Source organism: Prosopis cineraria, unplaced genomic scaffold (genome assembly GCF_029017545.1).
Source record: "Prosopis cineraria cultivar Desert tree isolate PC_DT_omini unplaced genomic scaffold, ASM2901754v1 PC9, whole genome shotgun sequence".
Taxonomy (NCBI): domain Eukaryota; kingdom Viridiplantae; phylum Streptophyta; class Magnoliopsida; order Fabales; family Fabaceae; genus Prosopis; species Prosopis cineraria.
In genome coordinates, this window is record NW_026555340.1 from 5,189,799 (window position 1) to 5,213,787 (window position 23,989).

General features: G+C 33.9%; 1 protein-coding gene across 1 annotated transcript in view; it reads left to right on the top strand.

Moving 5' to 3' along the window:
- The first annotated feature begins 213 nt into the window (after positions 1–213).
- Positions 214–23,989, top strand: part of LOC129320394 (zinc finger BED domain-containing protein RICESLEEPER 2-like) — an 81,554-nt gene continuing 57,778 nt past the window's right edge. Inside the window, exons 1-4 of the mRNA XM_054965822.1 lie at positions 214–600; positions 1,183–2,916; positions 2,971–3,219; positions 10,203–10,265. Coding sequence (XP_054821797.1) covers positions 214–600; positions 1,183–2,916; positions 2,971–3,219; positions 10,203–10,265 — 2,433 coding nt within the window. The remainder of the gene's footprint in view (positions 601–1,182; positions 2,917–2,970; positions 3,220–10,202; positions 10,266–23,989) is intronic.

Sequence of the window (23,989 nt, forward strand, 5' to 3'; positions counted from 1 at the left end):
ATCAGGAGAGACCATTAGGCTCAGTCAGACCAAACTTCACGAGTTCACGTCATGCTCACGCTCACGCCTCAGTCCTCACGGTCACGGATTCATCACGTCACGGAGTGGTTCAGCTTCAGTCTGGCCTAGAGAGTCACGACTCACGAAGACACAAACGACTCACGACCTGCCTTCCCTTACGTGTGGCTCACACTTTAGGTTTAGGTTTCCTTAATGCTTGAGCCAGGCTTGCACAATACGCATCACACAGATAGACACACACAAGACTGCAGAAAACCTCAGAACCAAGCCAAAGACGACGCAGAGAGAGAGTCTAGACGACCGAGTCAGTTCGCACACAAGCCACAGTCGTCGGCCACTCACAGACGCCACCCGTCGCTCGTCGGTCACGCGTTGCAGACCAAAGAGTTCACAGAACAGAGTTCAAGTCTTCCACAAGTCGCGCACACTCACACAGCCACAGTCGGCTCTCAAGTTCGGTTTTCACACTCGCGGCGTCCCAGAACAGAGTCTACTCGAGTTCACTTCTACAGTTCCACTTCCACTCTTCCAGTTCGAGCACAGTCTGAATCGCTTCGTTGCGGTCTGGAGCTTCGGTTGGTGTAATAATCTTGTTTCCTAATCCTAGTCGTTGCCTGATTGCCTTGCCACTATTCTTATTCTTATTTTGGTGTTTAGGTTGACTTAGATTTATAAGTTATATGATGCGTTTGTTGATCAAAGATTGTTGCCTAATTAGGTTGACTTGCTCTGCAATTGATAAAAGATTATTACTTTGATTTTAAAACAATATAAGTAAGTGTGACTGTGGGGTAGACCGGTAGAGCAAAGAGACCAAGAGGGACCACTTGTTTTGTTTTGATATCATATCAATGATATGCACATGAATACAAATATACAATAGGTAATAGAGTAAACATAATTTTTAACTTTTTTAATAAAGAGGATAGCATATTGTCTTTTTAATAGAACAACTTAATTTAATTTACTTTATTAAATTATCTTTCCTTTCATAATATAATGCAGGATTATTTGTCTTTCTTGAGAGGCCACTTGCATAGTGCATATCCTAGAGTTTCAATATGAGTGAAAATGAGGTAAATGTTTTATATAGTATTTTTTTTTTACAAAAAGCATTTAGTATCATATTTGATTGATATAATTGCTTATGTTTTTTTTCAGCAAGAAACATATATGGAGTTGATGGATGTTCATGATGATGATGAGCAACCTAAGAATAACAAGCCGGAATTGATTAACAATGCTCATGTAACTATGGATTCAAATCAACAAAAAGAGAAAGAGAAAGAGCAACAGAACGATCAAGAGCAAGAGAAAGACAAAGGTGAAAAGCAACCAGAAAATTCAAAAGTTACAGGTAAAAGAAAACCAACTAGACCTGAATCTTGGGTATGGAGTCATTTTACTTTGATGGAGGGTTGTGATCCTGAATTTCCAAGGGCCACATGTAATTGGTGTGGCTTTGATTATGCTTGTCATAAAAAAAGAAATGGCACTTCTAACATGGCAACACATTTAGAAGAAAGATGCAAGAAATTTGGTGTTAGAGATACAGATCCTAAACAACCTAAACTTTCCTTCCAACCAAAAAAAAAAGAAGAAGGAGAAGGTTGTGGAACTAGTTTGAAGGGGGTGACATTTGATCTTAATTCTTGTAGGCAAGCTCTTGCTAGAATGATAATTGTTGATGAGTTGCCTTTTAAATTTGTTGAGAATGAAGGTTTTCAATATTTCATGAGTATTGCACAACCTCTATTTCCCCTTCCATCACGTACTACAGTAGCTAGAGATTGCTTGAGTCTTTACTTGTCTGAACAAGCTAAGTTGAGGAATGTATTTTGTAAATCAAAACAAAGTGTTTGTTTGACCACTGATTGCTGGACATCTTTACAAAATATGAATTACTTATGCCTCACTGGACATTTCATTGATGATGAGTGGAAATTGCATAAAAGAATTTTGAACTTTTGTCAAATTGCTGATCATAAAGGTGAAACTATTGGTGAATTGATTGAGAAGTATTTGTTGAGTTGGGGAATTGATAGAGTTTTTACAGTTACAGTTGATAATGCCTCAAGTAATGACACTGCTATATCTTATGTTAAAGATAGGATACTTGATTGGAATGGGCACATTATGAAAGGAGAATACATGCATGTTAGATGTTGTGCGCACATCTTGAATTTAGTTGTTAATGATGGGTTGAAAGAGATTGGTGATACTTTAACAAGAATTAGAAATGCAGTTCGATATATTCGTGCATCACCATTACGGTTCCAAAAGTTCAGGTCTTGTGTAGAGCAAACAAGAATTCAAGAAAAGGATATTGTGAAGTTAGATTGTCCTACAAGATGGAATTCTACTTACATGATGCTTGAAAGTGCCTTGAAATTTCAAAAGGCATTCAAGAGATTAGAAGAAAAGGATACTACTTTTGCAATTGATAAGGAAGGACCCCCAACCATAAAGGATTGGGAAAATGCACGTGTTTTTGTCAAATTCTTGAAAATATTTTTTGATGTCACCAAAAAAGTCTCTGGCTCATTGTATGTTACATCTTCTCAATATTTTCATGAGTTTTGCTTGGTAGTAAAGACTTTGAATGATATGTGTCTAAGTGATGATCCTTTGTTGAATTCAATGGCAAGGAAGATGAAACAAAAACATGACAAGTATTGGGGGAATGTTGATAATTTGAATATGATGATCTTTATAGCTGTGGTACTTGATCCTAGGTACAAGTTGAAATTTGTGGAGCGGAGTTTGAAAAAACTCTACGATGAAGATATGGCTGAATATTTCACTAGGCAGGTGAAAGAGTTGCTTTTCAAGATGTATGATAGATACAAGTCTTTTCATGGCCTTAAAAAAAGTTCAACCAATACTCAATCCCAAGTGAAGGAAGGTGTTTCCTATGATGATGGTGAAAAAGATTCATTTGCAATGGAGTTTGATAAAGTTATGAATGAAGATGATAATGTTGAAAATCAATCAGAGTTGGACCTCTACTTGATGGAGACTAGAGAAAAAACAAATCCCAAATTTGACATACTTAATTGGTGGAAAGTGAATTCATCTAAATATCCTGTCATTGGACAAATTGCTAGGGATGTATTAGCCATGCCTATCTCCACTGTAGCTTCTGAATCTGCTTTCAGTACTGGGGGTCGTATACTAAATGAGTATAGATGTTCATTGGGTATCAAGACAGTGGAAGCCCTTATTTGTGCAAATAATTGGTTTCGATCTACTCCATTAGCAAGTGATGTTGAAGAGAAGGTGGATGAAATTGAGAAAATAGAAATTGGTAATATTTTTACAATTGAAAGTGATGTTTATTTAGTTTAATTATTTATTAGATTATTCATTGCTTTGACAATTTGTTTTATTATTATAGATCTTGGTGTTGTCACTTTAAATGAAGATGATGATAATTAGCTATCAAGATCTTCTAACCTCTTTTTGTATATGTAATTGGTAATATTTTTATAAATTGAAAGTGATATTTATTTAGTTTAATTATTTATTAGATTATTTATTGCTTTGATAATTTGTTTTATTATTATAGATCTTGGTGTTGTCACTTTGAATGAAGATGATGATAATTAGCTATCAAGATCTTCTAACCTCTTTTTGTATATGTAAGTACTAATGTACTATATAGTATATATGTGTCAATTATTTTATTTGTCATAAAATTATTCTTTTTATTTGGATATTGACTTGTTTTCTTCCTTCATTTCAGGTGTTATGCCTCATATAACAATTGATTGATGCTTGAGATGGAATGATTTTTTTTTGGATAATTTCAAGCATATGAATGTCTCTTTTTAGTTTAAGGACAAGTTGTAATTAAATATGTCAATTTTTTTTTTGAATGCTAGACATTTGGTATAGTTTAAGTGAATATTATGATAGATATTATGATATTGAGAAATGATTGCTAAAGACATGAGGTTATATAAATTGTATGTGTTAAGAAATGAGAATCTAACAATTAGTATCATCTTATTGCTTTAGATTAAGACAGCAACACTTGGCAACTTTTTGCTTTCTCTATGTTTGAATAATTATTGGCTTATCACATGCACACCTTGAAGGAAGTCAATGATTAACATGTTCTTTTTTATTTTCACAAACTTCCGGCTCATAATCAAAGGCTTGGCCTCATTGTTGCCTGTCGTTCTCATCACTGTAAGAATGGAAAAAACAAGATGAGTTAGTGTCAACGTGAGAAAGTGAAAAAGAAAACAATGATGACAAGGATTTGCCATAATGGAAAGAGAATAAGAGATTACATTATATTGACAACTATATTATAAACTTGGAAAGCTAAAATGTTAAAAATAGAGAAAGAATGATAAACATAGACCATGATGGGTGTTGGTCTGTTGGATATGTTGTTCTAGATTACAGTATAAGTATATAATAAATGTGCCCTAGCTTCCTGACTCGTTTAATTTTGTTCCTCCCCCATGTTGCTTTCGAGGATATTTGTCCTCTAGTTTTGTCCACACAAAAAGACTTAAACCAAAAGTTTCATATATTCAATTTATTTACAAGAAACATTTTGTTTAGAATTTTTTATAGTTATTTTTCGTTATATATTACATGTTAAAATATAGATATGTAGATAAATATTTTTAAATGACCTGAATAAAAATTCATAACATTAAATAATTTTAATTCTAAATACTATTACTAATATCAATTTTTATGATTAATTATTGTTATCATATTAAAATTTTATTATATTTTTATGCCTCTATTTATAAAAAAAGGAGTCAAAAAAATTAGTTTTAATGAATATGGATAAAAAAGAAAAATAAATAAATAAATTCATTAAAACTTGATCTAAACATTAACCAAACCGAACATAAAACCGAACCAAACCGATTATAACAAAAACCGATAAGGTCCCATTAATAAGTAAACCGATTGGTTCGGTTCGGTTTGGTTTTTGCCCAAAACCAAACCAAACCGAACCTATGAACACCCCTAATCCCATCAGTAGATAATGCAAGGCGTATTCATTTCTTCTTTACCAAACTCAGGGTACTTCATATCAAACCTTATCCATTTAGGAGAATCAGCTGGATGCTAAACCTTGTCATGTTTAATTCTCCCACGTGCATGCCATGTTAAGTTCTTTGCCTCTTCACGTATGCTATACAAGCGCCTGACTCTTGGAATAATAGGAAAATACCACATTGCCTTCTTTAGACTTTTCCCGTTCTACTTATAGCGTGATGCCTCACATTTAGGACAGTGGGTTAGCTCTTCATATTCATTTTTGAACAAATGCAATCATTAGGGCAAGCATGTATATTCTTATAACTCAGGCCAACTGTGCGTAACACCTTCTTTGCATCATATAGCTTACCCGGGAGCTTGTTATTCTTTGGTAGCATTAGTTTGATCAGAGAGAGCAAGCTTGAGAAGCATGTGTCACTCCACCCGCTTGTAGCTTTCAAGTTGTATAATTCCAACACAGTAGATAACAGAGTGAACTCAGTACAACCCTCATATAAAGGTGTCTCTGCATCAGTTTTCAACATTTTTTCTCTGGAAAATTCTTGAGTTCCCCTTCCATCGCATTAGACAATTCTTCCAAACAATAGTTAGTCTCATATGCACTTTTGTCAAAATCTAGTGATGATGAACAACTTTCCATATGCCCCCAATTATAATTATTTACATCTTCAGGTATTTCTCCATGCTTTACCTAACACTTATAACTCTAATCAATTCCATACTTAAACAAGTGGAGTTCACATGTTTTAGGAGAAATTGACCTCACATTACCACAGCTTAAATAAGGGCAAACAATTCAGCCATAATCTTTTACATTATTTACTGCAAACTTAACAAAGTCTACCATCCCATCCCAATATTCTTTAGATAAATGGTTGGCAGACATTCACTCCTTATTCATAATTAATGCCCTTGTCTAAGCAAGGTAATAAAGATAGAAAAGCATTCAGTGAGTCACAAGTTAATTATTTTTAAAAAAATTAGACAATTTTAGCGGCATAACGGCTTAAAATAAGTGTTCCTTAAGCCTTATTCTCTATTTATACTAATTTAATCAAGCAAAACATTAAACTACTTCAAAGAAAACTCAAATTTCTTCTACATAATTTCAAAATAAAAATTTGAAAAAATTTCGGCAGCATAACGGCATAAAATTGAGCACTTCCTGAGCTTAATGCCCTCTTTTCACAAATCTAATATTAAAATAACAATAATTTCAAACTAACATACACATAGATCAACCTCAAATTAATTTTAGAACAAAATTTTATAAGCTTTATAAGCTTGTAATGTGGAGGGTAGAAGGCAATTGATTGCAAAATATCACCAAAGCTCATTTTAGATAATAGCCACAAGTACTCACAATTCAACCACAAAGTGAGCTATTTCAATTAGACATGAACATAAAATGCAAAATATGTTGACATAATAATCAACTATGCATATTTACAAAGGCCCTCAGTAACAAAACAAATTAATAACAGAGTATCCAATAGTCAAACTAAAAGATGCACCATAGATAATCATAAGGATAAAAAATTCCCAATGTATATCAACACTAATTTTTAATGGTGAGAGCAACCTTAATAAATTTACATAGTATATCAATAACACTCAATTCATTCAAGCTTATAAATTTACATAGCTAAATTCTATTTTACAAGCTAAATCACACTATCTCTTTGCTCAATCCTATTTTACAGAGCTAAATTCCCTGAAATAACAACCTCAAGTTTCTAAATTTAAACTATTTATCAACCCAAAGTATAAAGCATCAATAATTGCAATTAGAAAGAAAGAAAGAAAAGATTAATTACCTTATAAGATCATGTGATATGGTTGTTCTAAAAGCAAGAGGACTTGGATTAAGGCCACGGGAACAGCAATAATTGGTAGGAGAAGTAGCAATGAGCCACAAATTGAAGCATAAGCACAACACAAACACCAGTGAACCAGGAGGCTGGATTGGCAATATTGGAATGAGCTCCAGGGACCTCAAACCAGAATGCAACTACGGCCTTTGAGAGCTGGAGTGAGGATGACCACCACAGTTCTTCAATGGTGAACAAGAGCTTAGGGTATTCATCTAAGGGAAGAGGCCACTGTACCAGCAATGAGCTCATGAAACAAGGGAAGAAATGCAGTGAACACAATGAAGATGGAGACAACAACAGTGATAGGTTGATAATGGGCTAGGACGAGCTCACAAGGCAAAGAACTTAAGGCCAATAATGGAGGGATTAGGGGTTTCAAATTGGAATGGGAAAGTCTGGAAATTTATTTGAATGACAGAGCACTGCTGCGCGAGCTCTCTGCTATGTTGTACGTAAGTGTGTTGAAGAAGCCAAGATATTCAATGGTTGTATATTGAAACCGTTGAATATATTTATGCATAGGCCAGCTCTCTGCTATTCAATAGTTATATATGAAACCGTTGAATATACTTAACACGTAGCTATCTCTGCTTTATTTAGATATGTGGTGCATAGATATTCAATGGTTATCTATTTCAACTGTTGAATATAATTTTCTTTTTTTTAAAAAAAATTACTTTGTTTATATATATATATATATATATATTAAACGGTTATAGGTCATCGTTGCATAAAAATGTGCCAAACGTATATATATACACTGTTAAATAAATAGCTTAGCCATCCATTACATATTTCTATATATATATATATATATATGTAAAAGAAGACCCTTAATTATTTAATAATTAATATACTAAATGGATAAATGAATATAATTTTTGAGTATATATCCATATACTCAACAGTTATAATTAATCATTCCATATATATTAAAAAAAACAAAAAACTTAGTCAAATAATTAATATATTAAACTATTAATTATAAAAAATGTTGAGTATTTAGACAAAATACTTCATGGTTTTTATACATTATCCATTAAGTAAGTTTTTAAAAAGATAAAAAAATTATTCAAAGAATTTATATACTCAATGGTTTTTCATATTAACCGTTGAGTATTTACATTTACATACTCAACAGTTTTTTAATTTAACTATTGTGTAAGTTTTTAGGAGGGAAAAAATTTCATTTATTAATATACTCTACGGTTATACATAAAAACCGTTGAGTATTGATCTACATTATTTCACACTTTATTTAATAACCATTTAATATGAATTTTTTGATTTTTCGCCTATATATATTAAATGGTTTTAATATTAACCGTTGAATAAATCCTATTATATATAGCCATTTTTGTAGTAGTGCATGCATGCAACCTTATGGCAACTTATCAACATATATACACAAGTTTTTGGTTCATTACACAACATTCTGAGTTCACACAGCTTTACGGTATTGTTTAGTTAGGGGGAGGCCCCCTCCCCTCCCCTTGTTTGAACAAGGGGAGGGGAGCCTCCCCTCCCCTCCCATTATTTTGTTAGGTGGAGGCTCTCCTCCCTTCCAAAACCTCCTCCTTAAATTGGGGGGGAGAGCCCCCTCCCCTCCCCTCCCCTCCTCTTAAACCAAACAGAGCCTACAACTCTAAACTAGTCCTAACTCTTTTCCCATACCCTAATCACTACTCTATCCTATAAAAATGTAATTATGGGGGTGAGATAAAATTTCAATAATAGAATAACTCACTCCTGTTGACTATCACATATAACTATATGAAAGTAAAACATAATATACCATTTAACATAACATATATCAAGAGTTTCACTTAAATCACATCAATATTTCACATTTCACCTTTTTACCCTTCTTTTCACCACTTTATGAACACAATCATGATCTTTACCGTTCGAACCTCCAAATTATCCTGACTCAAAACCATAGGCTTACCTTAGACTAATATAAAATCTCATTAGCCTTGAGCTGACCTTTAATGAAAGAATCACCTAGTCAAAAGTGTTTTATCTCACATTTGGTCTATGGTTTTCCTCAATACACATAATGGGGTGTCATTAACTCTAACACTGTATCACACAGACATTAAGGAGTCCTAAATTTCCAATATTGCACCTCAATAGGCATTAAGGAGATAATCTCCAACAGCATAACTCAAAAGGCATTAAGGAGCTATAATTCTCTAATACCATACCCCATCGAGCACTGAGGAGAATATACCATATGGTCTTATCACCACACTCCAGACAGGTGAACTTGCACCCCTATGATCATGCTTTTCAAACTAATCTTAAGTTCTCAATCACTACTTTACATGTTTTCTCATACATAACACACACATAAACACACACACACACACACACACACAGAGATTTACATACCATATAAAATCACATATTTCAATACTTTTATTTAATTAAAAGCCATTTCAAGCAATATTCACAAAATGCCATAAATCATGCTTAGTTGACAACCATTTCATACACATATAGCATACCCACACACAGTTATACTAAATAGTCAAATAGAGGAAGTTATTTGATTATCTCAACCTTTTTGTTACTAGAAAGGTTACCCATAAATTTTAACTACCTTAAAAGCTTGTCATAAGCTTTCTTTTTCAACTCACACAAATGATATTCTACTCTAAACATAAGTGGCACAATTTAATCAATTGGTCCAATTTTATTAAAAGCACATAATTACTACTTATAGCTATATTTAGCCATTTATACTCTTCCATTTACTCGTTCTAGGTAAATTACTATTCGATTACCACTTTACATCACCTCAACTAATCTCATTTTACCTAAACACGATTTTCACTCTAAAATCTCATTGAATTAGGACCAAATTGAGCCTATGGGTTCAAAGCTCTATTGTTTAACTATAAACTAGTCACAAAGCTCTAATTTAACTCATAAGGACCTTTTTATTACTATTAGGAAAGAATCAAGCCCCTTAAATTTCATCAATTCAATTTCTCTATAGCTCATATTCAGAGAAATTTGGGTAGAATGGAAGGTAAGAGTTATTCATAGCTTACCCACTAAGTTACTGATTAAAAGCACCTTCCACGGCTCCAAAGTAGCTTGCCCTAACACACCAACCCTTCTCCTCTTCTCCTTTCATGTGTTATCTAATTTCTCTCTCTGAAATTCACATAAAATTCATGACTTATGGGGTCATTTTCTTGTTCATGCGCCACAATGCATGTGGCACCAGCCACGGCGTGTGACACAATGAGAAGAATTCTCACCACACACATTTACTTTAACCTGAAACACAATCCTTCCACCCATACCTATTCATACAACATCCCAGTAAGTCAAACTATTAAGTAATCATTCAAATCTCTAATTTCACACTAATTACCACTTTACCCCTAATTAACAACTAATCACAAGATTAAGAAATTTAGGATTATGCACCTACTATATCCCAAGCATCTAGAAGAGGAATTCAAGGTCAATTCATTAAGACTCATGAAATCTTACATGGCCATCATATATTCATGGAGGAAGCAAGATATTCTTGATGTTTTCTAGCTAGATTCTTTATAGAATCCTAGGCGAGAGTTGATGGATGAGGAGTTTTGAAGTCTTCACTTGGCTAAGCTTAACTATTTCTTCATTTTCAATTTCATTAGAATACTATTACTATTGCTGATTGTGGTTAAATTTGACTTTAGTTTCATGGTTGTTTGTAATTTATAATGTTGAAACACGATTGTTGAGTTGAATTTCATGCTCTTGTTGCTACTAGAATTTCAACTTCCTCATGAATTTATATTGTAATATGAGATTTCAATTGGTAAATGTCTTGTATTAGCCTATCATGTAATTTTGTGGTGAATACTTGAAGAGTTGCTTGAGTTTCATAGTCTTAAACTTAGGTACAGCTTTGAACAATGGCAATTAGGGATAAATTTTAACTAAACACTTGGTTAATTCTTGAGCTAAGCTAGTGAGGTTACCTAAGGGGCTTGTAATAGTACTTAGGAATTAAATTAGTAAAGCTAGGTTGCTTGAGATAGTTGTCTTAAGTAAACATATTTTTTAGCCAAGGAAGAGAATTTGAATGAGCTACCATAACTAGTTAGAGGCTAGGAATCTTCCATTAGCAACACCCTAGAGTTCCTACTTTAATCAGGAAGCCACTTCTTTCTTAATCAAGCTAAGTTTACTACTTTAATTTACTTGATAATTAGGTTAGCAATTAGGTAATCAACTTCAAATTTTAGGTGATTTATTCCACTAGATAACTTTAATTAGACTTTAAAACATTCCTTAAGAGATAACCTAGGGTTGGCCCTATATTGCATTAAGGTTAGGTTTAGTTTAATTTTGAAGGTAAGCAACTCATTTCTTTATCAAAATTTTAGTGCCGTTGCTAAGGAATGGGTTTAGGTTGGATTTAGTGCTTAATTTGTTTATTTTGTGTTTCTAGAAAATTTTGAGAAAAATCATAAAATTTGTGTTTGTGTTCTGTTTAGTGTGTTTGTATTGTTTAAGTGTTTTCATTTTGGTGTAGAGAAAAGAAAAAAATTTAGTGCAATTTTTGTTGGTTTAGTGTAGAGCTGAAAATACTTTGTTTCTAGTGTCTCTGTTTGAAATTAAAAAATTGACTAGGAATGAGTCTAGGAGAATTTTGACTTGAAATGTGTTTAGTTGAAAGATATATCTCTTAGCCTCATTTTTAACTTAGTTTAGTCAATTTTGGACATGGGGATTGTCTTATGGAATTTTCACAAGCTAACAAGGTTTAAGAGCCTTTATAGAGGATCCTACAAACTCTGTGGCAAATTTAAATTGGCAAATTTCTCACTTTGTGTGTCCAAATTGTTTGATTCTAGTTTCATATTTCTCCTTATTATGTTATATTTATTTCTTGTATTTAGAATTTTCTTTGATTTTGCCATTTTGCTATTTTATAGTTTGTTAGAAGCTCTAAAGGTTTTCTAGATGAAATCCTATTTCTCTAGAATTATGGACCAACTTTTGAAATATTCTGAGAACGATTGGGAAGGAGTTTTTATATGAAAGTTTTACATCATTTTCCTGTATATCTCTTGTGTTTCTCATAATATTTTTAGGGGAATTGCTCAAGTGGATTGGCTGCTAGAAAATCCACAAGTTGTGGTCTCTAGAGAGCTTGCTATGTGAATTTCAAAATTGTCAAAACTTCTTGATTAAGCATTTCTAACTCTCTTTCTGCTTATTTGTTCATTTTGTTGCTACTGAGTTTAATAAAAAAATTCTTGTTTTCAAGTGTTTGAATTGTCTCTTTGTTATTTGCATTTTAGCATAATTTGTGCTTTGTTTTTCATCTTTTTGAGCTTGATTAGTGCATGATCTAAAGGAAGCATACCTCTTTTGTTGAATTAGATCCAAAAATTGAAAGGAATATTTCAATGTTGAGAAGATCACAACAATTATTGATTCTCTTTTAGTTTGTAATTCAACAATGGAAGGTATCATAAGGTATAAATATTTACATAATGAGGGCCATGGAATATTTGCATAAATATTTGCATGATGATGGCCATGTTAACAATAAATTTAAGGGCTTGCATAATCCTAGAGAGGAGAGGAGCATTAGACAATTAACCTTTTTATATTCCTCCTATTAATGTTCAATTTAAAATTAAACCCTCTTTGATTAATGCATTGCTAAAATTTTATAGGTTAACAGGAGAGGATTGCCATAGGTTTTTGCATACTCTCTACTTAGTTTGTGATATTATGAAGCCCATGGATGTAAATGTTGATGATGTTCAAGCTAAGGCTTTTGTTTTCTCTCTTGAAGGTTTAGCAAAGGAGTAGTATTTCAACTACCCTTCTTATGTAAAAGTAAGTACAAGTAAGCATATGGGCCGAGCTAATAAGGCATTTCTTGGATAAATTCTTTCTAAATTCTAAAGTAACCAACTTGAGAAAGCTAATTTAAGGGGTCCAACAAGGAGAGGATTTAGTCTAATATTTGATTCCAAGAAATAAGATCAATATTAATGCTGCTACTGGTGGATACTTGATTGACCTCACTTCCTTAAAGGCTTGGAAACTAATTGACAAAATGGGCTCAAGTAGTGCTTACAACTCTACAAGGGAGAAAAGGAGGGTGAACATGGTTGGTTCCTTAATGTTTAATGATTCACATGTGAACTTGCTTGCCGTCAAGATTGAGAGAATGTTGGCTCCATAAATATCTCAAGTGAGCAATGTAAGACTTCTCAAGTACTAGTCCCTTATTCTTGTACTTTTTGTGACTCACCAATGCATGTAGAAAGCAATCATCCTATTAAATTTGAACAAGTGAATGCTATCTACAATAGGAAACAATCTTATGGTGAGACGCAAGGGCAAAGAGCTTATCCTAATATTTACAACCCTTCATGGAGAGACCATCCCAATTTTTCCTATTCAAACCCAAATGTGGCTTTGCAAGACAACCAACAAAGAGGAGCATATCCAAACAACTTTGGCCGAGACACTCTACCTCATTTATCTCAAGGTAGTTCTTCCTAAAGTTACAATCCAAATGGTGATTCTCTTATACCTTCTTCTAATTCTTATCATGATAGGAGGCTTGTACCAATTGAGAGTTCTTCTAACTCTAATTCTTCAAATGATATGAGTGTGTTATGTGCAATTGATTGAAATGAATACCTTGTACAAGAACATATATGATGGATTAGGTAATAAGGTAGAGAATATGGGTAATAAGTATGAGAACATGAACTCTAAAATTGATGCCCTTCTCAAATAAATATGCTTGCTAACCAATCAAGTATAGCCAATGCTCAAGCCTCTATATTACCATCCAACATCATTGCTAATCCTAAGGCTAATCTCAATGCTATCACATCAAGAAGAGGAAAGAAGTTGGGAGAAAGAGTGCTACAAGAAGCCAAAATAGAAGGGAAGGCTGAGAATCCCATTTTGAATTCTTCTCTTAATGTTAATGTTTCCAGTTCTTCATTTGCTCTTAATGATGTATCTTTTTGTAGGGATGATGATGATGAGAACATTGAGGAGATCATTTATGAGTAACCACCAACTAAGGTAGAAAAGGGAGCTTTGGCCAAGATGAGAGAAGAAAGAGGAGTAGAGACTAAAAAAGAAAGAAGAAAGCGAGGAAGGTTTAAGGAAGGAAGAAGCAAAACAAATTCAAGTACTTGTGAAGAAGCTTCCTTTCCAACAAGCACAAGTAGTCCTTAAGCAAATAAAAGGGCAATTTGATTAAGAGGTATATAATTTCTTTCATAAGATTTATGTCAATGTACCCTTAGTGGATGTTATTAAGAACTTTTCTAAGTATGCCAAATTTTTGAATGATTGTTGTACGAACAAAAAAAAGTTTAGGCCTAATATAGGGGTTCAATTACCCTATTTTGTGAGTGCTTTCATGAAACCTCAACTCCCTATCAAATGTGAAGACCTCGATTCTTTCACAATCCCATGCAAGATTTTCTCAATTCTCTCATGCCTTGATAGACTCAGGTGCAACCATACATGTCATGCCTATTTCAATTTATCAAACTTGAGTCTTGATTGCTTGCATAAGACACCTACGATATGCCAATTAGAAGATAGAAGCGTTAAGAGACCATATGGACTAGTAAAAGACTTATTCATTTGTGTTAAAAGTCTATTATTTCCTATGGATTTCTATGTGCTTGACATGTCCAAGGAAAGGAGTGGGGATGATATTTTGATTCTTGGAAGGCCATTTATGAGAATGCCTATACACTCATTGATATAGAAAAGGGTAGTTTGATTTTGAAATATGGGGGAGGATCATGTTATTTTTAATATATATGAAGCAATGAAACATCATTTTGAGGATTATTCTTTGTTAGGTGTGAGTTTAATTGAGTTATTGCTTCATGATGCTTGTGAGTCTCACATGATTAATTCTTTCTCACATGTTGATGATGATTTGTCTCTTGTCACTACTACATACATTGATGGATGTAATTGTTCTATTTGTTTGGAGATTGATGCGTGCTTGAATGATACAACTACTACTTCTCATGATTTATTAAAATGTCTCCTATGCTTTATCTTGAAATGCTTGAGAAGGGTATATCTTCTTGTGTTGTAGGCACTAATACCATTAAGGCTAAATCTATGAGTTTTTCTCTACTCGAGCTTGATGTTCTTAGGATTCTCAAGCTATTGAAGGAAAATTCTACACTTACACATGTTGAGGTCATAGCTCATGTCCAACCACTTGAGGACAAGTTGCATGAAAAGGGGGAGGCTATGAAGAAGAAAGAAGGACTAATAAATGGAGTTGATCTTGAAAAAGAGGAAAAGTAGTCAAAAACAAATGAGGAGCTTAAAATTAGATAAAAGGCTTGGGATACTCAACCAAATTGGACTTGAAGAAACTCATTCCCTCTTGTGAGGAGTCACCTGCCTTAGAGTTGAAGCCCTTACCATCCAATCTCAAGTATGCATATCTCCTTGAGAATAAGAAGCTTTCGATAATAATTTCTAACTTTTTATCTCTTGAGGAAGAAAATGCATTGCTTGATGTGTTAGGAAAGAACATGCATGCTATTAGGTGGACTCTTGTTGACATTCCTAATATTGACCTTATTGTGTGTACACATAAAATTTTTCTTCAAGACAATGCTAAGCCCATTAGGCAACCATAAAGGAGACTTAGCCCATTGATCTTAGATGTGGTAAAGAATGAAGTTTTCAAGTTACTTAGTGCTGGGATCATTTATCAGACAGAGAGGAGGTGTCTCCAACCCAAGTTGTGCCTAAGAAGGAAGGGATTACTGTGATAAAAAATGAGAAAGGAGAGCTTGTCCTTACTAGAGTTCAAAATGCTTAGAGAGTGTGCATAGACTATAGGAAGCTCAATAATGTGATTAGCAAAGACCATTTTCCTTTGCCCTTTATTGATCGAATGCTTGAGAGATTGGCTTCCAAGTCCCATTATTGCTTCTTAGATAGGTTCAGTAATTATTTCTAGATTCCTATAGCTCCTAGTGACCAAGATAAGATCACCTTTACATGCCCCTTTGGTACTTCTACCTATAGGAAGATGGCTTTTGGTCTTTGTAATGTGCTTCGGACTTTTCAAAGATGCATGATGTCCATATTTTGTTATAAATGCATATATATAGTAATTATGATTATTATAATGGTTTTGCTTACTTATATGAAGTTGTTCCTGTTAATAGACTTTTGATTAATTATTATAGTTATTGAGATTAGTATCTCACCTATGGTTACTCATATCTTTTAAGATTTGATGTTGGTAGCTCAAAAGGGAAAGAGTCGGGCTAAGAGTAGTGACGATACTACCAGCCTACTAGTAGGTGTAATGAACTTGCACCTGTCATTTTATGTATATAAGTTGCCATAGATTTGTCAAAAGCATATTTTGGTAGATGTGCTTATGGGTATGTATTTATGCAACTTGGCCTTATAATGTGCATGCATGTGTGTTTTGTGATGAATCCTTTAATTAAGGACTACAGTATAATTACAACTGCATTTGTACATGTTATGTTGGTATGAAAGTATGGAGCTTGGCCAAGTGTGGGTATTTATATAAATTTGTATGGAAGCATGAACTTGCCCAAGTGTCTAAAAGGGTAGTTTAGCGACCAAACTTATTTCTATGTATGATACTATGTGTATAATTAGTTAATCAGGTGTTGATGTCATATTGATGTGGTTAAGGCTCGAAAAATGGCTAATGACACTTGGTTGGGAATTAAGGTCCTTGGGTTAATAAAAATGACTTAAATTAGTCATTTTTCATCCAAGTGTCCAATTTTCAAATAAAATATTGGATTTAAGAGAAACATGTGTCATTAGCTGTATTTTGAAATAAGCTTCGTATGGGTGATTGAACTATTTGAATTGAACATCAGATGTGACAACTGTGCATGTTTAAAGTTCGTATTAGAGGTGCTATTTGACAACAAAACATGATACATGCGTCACGACACATGGTATACATGTCATGGCGCATGTCATAGAATGAGAACATGTGGCTCTTTACCACATTGGAGTGATAGGTTGCTTACACTCAAAATAGTTAAGTTAACACTAATATAAGGCTAATGGCAACCTAAGTCATCCTTCATTAAGGAAGCTAACTAAGGTTAATTAAGGCTAAACTAGTAAACTAAACTAAACAATAGTTGATTAATTTTAACTAATGAAACTAAATGGACAGATTTAATTAAAAACCTAATGAACTAGAGAAATGGAAATGTTAGTATTTAAACCTTTCTAAAGTGGAGTTAATTATAGTAGTTATGGGGGGCTAGATGCTATAATACCCTTAACAACATTACCATATAATCCTCCATGCTAACTACTAATCAAAAAATTAACTTTGAAAAATTTTAGATCCCAATATAAAAATATTTCTAAAACCATTTAATAATATATATATACATATATATACGAGTAGTAAAATATTACACAACGAAAGCATTGTGCAATAGCACCTCAAGATCAATAAAAAAACATGTGAATTTCAACCAAATCAAGTCAAAATAGGGCCTATGCGTCACGGCTCGTGCCATATACGCCATGGCATGTGGCACAGAGACCATAACTATATGCTTTATGCCATGCGTCGTGGCATATGGTCCATTTTTGAATTTGCTATCAAATTTTAGATTTTTATATGAACTTTATAAGTGCGCTGTTTTCACATCTAATGTTCGATTGGGGTGATTCAAGTGCCCATATGAAATTTGTTTCAAAATCTAACTAATGACACTGAATCCAATATCCCGTTTGAAAATTTGGCACTTAAATTCATTTTTACCATTTTAAGTTAGAATTTTCACTTAAGCATCTCCAATTGAAACCACAAGTCATTAGCCACTTTTAGGACCTTGAACACATCCAAAAGGACAAGCACCACTTGATTGAACAATTCAAATCATACTACCGCACATATATGCATGTTTGGCCTTTCAACTACCCATAACACACAACTTAGGCAAATTCTCATTTCTCACTCTCATTCGTACATATGGCCAATTTCACATACATATCAAGCATTTATCATATTATCACATACTTACATTCGTCCGCTGGCCCACATTGCTATTTTAGCGTGTACACACATATACACCAGTTCAGTGGGCTAGAATTCAAAACACCAAAGATAACAAATATTCACAGTAATATGCACATGTTTTGAATCTTAAGGCAACTTATATGCTTATATAAACCCAACTTATATGTTGAGTCATTACACCAGTTCTTATAAGGGCTATCTTGATAAATCTCTATTCTCAGCCCAGTTCTTTCCCTTTTACACCACTACTACTAGAACCTGAAAAAAATATAAATAACCACAAGTGAAATCAAAATCTCAGTAACCAATATACCTCATAAATGTTCACCAACATAGACAACCACATGAAAGCAACCAAAAAACCATTTTAACAGTTTATATAGTCAAAAGAACATAACTTTTATTTCTATTACAAATCATTTCATGCAGTCAAGACAATAGTATGATCATCTATGCACCAATCCTCTAAAGCTCCCCAATATGAAACCATATACTCTCCTGGATCAATCACTCATTGAGCCGAGCATACTTTTAATGGCAGATACACCAAGCCAAAGGTAATCCATCCCACCTGCGAACTATAGTTTCCCTCATCTCACATACTTGTGATAAAGGTGTCATTGACTCCTAATTGCACCCTAACGAGCACTAGGGAGTTGCCAAACTACCTACATGTCTTATGGTAACAGTCCCAATATAATGTTGTACCGGATTACCTATAGTATCAGCCCGTAAAAGCTGCACTAGATGTCCTGTGGTGTCAGCTCGACCATATGGATTTGTTCACACCTATCTCCACACACACATATCCATACATACCTTGGGTGAACTCCCACCCTTATGATTATACTTTTCACACACTTTTCAATGCTTTCTTTCCACAATTTCTACCACACACATATATATAGACATATTTATATAAATCAACCAAACCAAAAATCATTGAACTTCCTTTTTTTTAAAAATTAATGTCATGCTAAACCTATTCATAGTATGAATTCATGCATACAAAACTTTGCAAAACAACAATACATTTACTTTTACAGTTATATGAGTTAACAAACATAATAAACTATATGGTTGCCTCAACCTTTTTGTTCACAAGAAAGGGTTACTAAAAACTCTAATAGTCTTCTTCTTCGATCGGCATAATTCTTTTACCTACTCTGTGCTGTCAATAGCTTCTGTCATATCAACTCAATTTTTTGAGTGATCTGGTCCATAATACAAGTCCTACAATGCTTCTTTCAATTATCTCGGTCTAACATAATGGCAATCTATACTTCCTTCCATATAAAGCTTTATATGGGGCCATCTAAATACTAGAATGTTAGTTATTATTATACGGAAACTCAGCCAATGGTAAGTAGTTATTCTAGTTACCAGGCAACTCTAGCACACAAGATCGTAGCATATCCTCTAGAGTCTAAATAGTCCACTCAATCTACCCTTCGATCTGAGGATAGTGAGTAGTACTAAACTCTAATGTAGTACCCATGGCTCTTTGCAATGCTCCCCAGAACCTAGATGTGATTCTTAGATCTCGATCAGAGATTATATCCTTAGGCACTCTATGCAAATGCACAATCTCATAGATATATGTCTCTACCAACTTCTCTAAAGAATCACTGATCGTGATGGCTAAGAAATGAGCTGACTTTGTCAATTGGTCCACAATCAAATTATGCTCTCGGACTATTAAACTGGCTATGTATAGCATCTTCCTACTCAACGCATCAGCTACCATATTGGCTTTCCATGAATGGTATTTCAACTCAAAATTGTAATCTTTAAGCAACTCCATCCACCTTCTTTGCCTCATGTTCAACTCCTTTTAATCCAGATACTTCAAGCTTTTGTGGTCATTGAACACACTAAATACTGAACCATACATGTAATGATGCTAAATTTTTAGCACAAAGACCACTATTGCAAGTTCTAGGTCATGAGCCAGGTAACTTTCATTATATAGTCTGAGTTGCCTTGATGCATAAGCCACTACTCTCCTATCTTGCATCAACACACAACCCAACCTTCTTAGAGAAGCATCCCTATATACCTCATCTGGTAGTCTTAGATTCAGGATTATTATCACAAGTGCAGTAGTCAACTTCTCTTTTAATACTTGAAACACAGTCTCACACCTGTTATCCCAAACAAAAGGTTGATCTTTCCCAGTCAACTTCGTCAATAGAGAAGCAATTTAAGAGAAACCTTTGGTAATATCCAGCTAATCCCAGAAAACTTTGAATCTCCATGACTAAGCTAGGCCACTCCCATTTCAACACAGCATCAACTTTATGTGAATAATAGAAATTCCATCTTCTAACAACATATGGCCTAAAATTCTAACTTCCCTTAGCCAAAACTCATACTTACTAAGCTTGGCATATAGCTTGTTTTCCTTAAGAATCTGGAGGAAAATTCAAATATGCTTAGCATGCTATTCCTCATCTTTTGAATAAACTTGGATGCTATTGATGAAAACCACAACAAACTGGTCTAAATATGATTTAAAAATATAGTTCATGTAATCCATAAAAATTATAGGTGCATTAGTCAAACCAAATGGCATGACAAGGAACATATAATGTCCATAATGCATATGAAAGGCTGTCTTGGGTACATCTTTCTCAGAGACCCTCAACTGATGATACCCTGACCTTAAGTTAATTTTAAGAAAGACTGAGGCTCCAGCCAACTGATCTAATAGATCGTTGATCCTAGGCAAAGGGTACTTATTCTTCACCGTCACCTTATTCAACTACCGGTAGTCGATGCACAGTCCTAAACTGCCATTCTTCTTTCTTAGAAACAACACCGGTGAACTTTAAGGTGATATGGTTAGCCTAATGAAACCTTTGTCAAGTAAATCTTCAATCTGCTTCTTCAACTCATTTAGCTCTAAAGGTGATATCTGATAAGGGGCTTTAGAAATTGGCTTAGTACTAGGAACCAAATCTATTGAGAATTCAACTTCTCTTTTTAGAAGTAATCCAAACATCTCCTCAGAAAATATTTCAGGAAATTCACTTACTACTCCAATCTTCTTAATACCCCCATCATAATTACTAGCTACACAAATCACCATGTAAGCATCGTACCCTTACTTGATCAATTTCTCAACTTGCACAACTGATAGAAATCTGGGCTGCTCAATAAAACTAGTTCCTGTCGATAATATTGTCAAGGACACTAACTTTCTAGCACAGTGTAACCTCCTCTTATAACCACTCAATATAGAAGAAGATTATAGTGTTACCACTACCTCGCATCAATTACAAAAGTGAAAACTTATTTCAAAACCTTCACCCGAAGACTTATTTTGTAAAATCATTCAAATCATAATACAATCAGAGAAAAACACAGCAAAAGTAAATCATACATTCCTTAAATACATAGTAGACATAACCCACCAGCATTCCTATCTCAATTGCATGCGTTTCAACATAAAAATAAAACTGAAATTTGGTACGTGCACCATGGCAGGCAGTCCGTGCGCCACGGCATGTGGCACAGAGCCACATGCTTTTCCTTTCTATGTCGTGCATTGTGGCATGTGTCACCATACGCCATGATGTGCCTATCTAAATTTCTACTGTCATTTTGACAGCAAAAATGATGAAATTCCAGCATATGCCATTTTCACATATAACATCTGATTAGAGTGATTCAAGTGCCTACACAAAGCTTAACTCGTATACTAACTAATGAGATAAGTTTGTACACGATCTAATGGTCTAATTAAAATTTAGACACCTGGGTGCAAAGAGTTACTTTTTCTAAAAATCTTGCACACCCAAGCACTTAAATCAATCTCTTTCTCTCATTAGACCACACTAGGCCTTGAACTAAATGCAAAAGGATCTAATACATCTAATTGACTACAATTAATCATAATCAAACTCACATATCAGAATTTGACCCTTCTATGGTCAATTTCCACAATTCACTAACTTTATACACCTTGCCATTTCTTGACATAACTTAGCCCACTTGGCTATTTTCCACACATGAACATATTCATATTCACAATATATTCTTAGCCCCCAAATTACTCATTTCATCATAATTTATCCTTTGGCTTAAGATTCACTAACACAAACAACCATTTCAATATAAATATAGTCAATCATAGCCCCCTTAATTCATTTTAACATATGTACACACAATCGGGCTAGATTTCACAAGATCTCAATTCAATTCATGCATGCAACCCTATGGCAACTCATATACAGTCTTTTAGTTCAGTTTATTACACAAACTTAGAGTACACGGCTTCACAATCAAGCCCATCTAAACTCACTTCCCTTACCCTGATCACTTCTTGATCCTATAAACATGTAACCATAGGGGTGAGATAAAAATCTCAGTAATAGAATAACTCACTCCTTTTGACTATCACATGCAACAATATGAAAGTAAATATAATATATCATTAAAACCTCATAAAGTAGAATTTATATCACTAATGGTTTCATGTTATCTCAAGATATTTCATCATATCACATAACATACTAGCATGATCTCTAGCAACTGAACCTCCAAATTACCTTGACACGAATCCATAGGCTCATCTTAGACTAATGTATAATCTCATTAGTCTGGAGCTCACCTGTAGTGGTAGAATCACCGGGCTAAAGATATTCTGATGCACACTATGGATTATGGTTTCCCCCAACACACACAATGAGATGTTGTTGACTCTATCATAAGGATACTAAGGAATCTCTCATCTCCAACACTATACCTCAATAGGCATTAAGGAGATCTTCTCCAACACCGCACCTTTCAAGGCACTAAGAAGAATTGTTTCCAACACCACACCCTAATAGGGTATTAAGGGAACCTTGCCATATGATCTTTATCATCTCCTATACTCGGGTGAACTCCTACACCTATGATCATGCTTTTTTAAACTATTTAAGGTTCCCATTTACTATTTCATACTTTCTTACATAATATATATATATATATATATATATAATACTTTACATTACAAAACACACAATTCCATGCTTATTACAACAAAAGTTATTTCACACACAACACTCACTCAATGCTATAAAACATGCTTACTTCAAAATTATTTCATACACTACATAGCATACTAACATACAATTACAACAAATAGTCAAACAAAGAAAGTTATTCGGTTACCACAACCCTTCTATCACTAGAAAGGTTACTCATAAATTTCAACTATCACACAAGCTTATCTCAAGCTTCCTTTCTCTATTCACATGTCTAATATGCCAATCTGAACACTATGGCACATTTTAGTCATTTGGTCCATTTTGATCAAAAACTCATTTTTGCAAATTAGGGCTATATTCATCCATAAACTATTTTCCATTTGTCCATTCTAAGTCTATGGCTACTCAATTACTACTTTACATAACCTCAACCAGTCATATTTTACTCAAATCAGATTTTTGCCCTAACTTTCTTTCTGTAAAGGCTAAAATTGAGCCTACAGGTTTAAAGCTCTACCGTTCAGCTTTAAACCAGTCGTAAAGCTCTAATTTAACTTTCAAGAACCTTTTTATTACTATTAGCTAAGAATCAAACCCCTCAAATTCCTCCCATTCAATTTCCCTATAACTCATTTTCAGAGAAATTTATGTAGAATGGAAGGTAAGAGCTATACATAACTTACCTAGCAAGTTACCAATTTGAATCACCTTCCACCACTCCAAAATAGCTTGACTTAGCTCCTCAGCCCTTCTCCTCACTCGATCTCATATGTCTCTTAATTTTACTCCTCTAAAATTTCTACAATTTCATGACTTATAAAGTGAATTTTTAGTCCATGCATCGCGGCACATGCAACACAAGCTGCAACGTGTGGCACAGTGAGATTTATTCTTACCATGCGCACTTGCTTCGATCCAAAACATACTCCTATCACCATATCTGTTCATATAACACACAAATAAGTCAAAATATCAATTAATCATCCAAATCTCTAATCCCA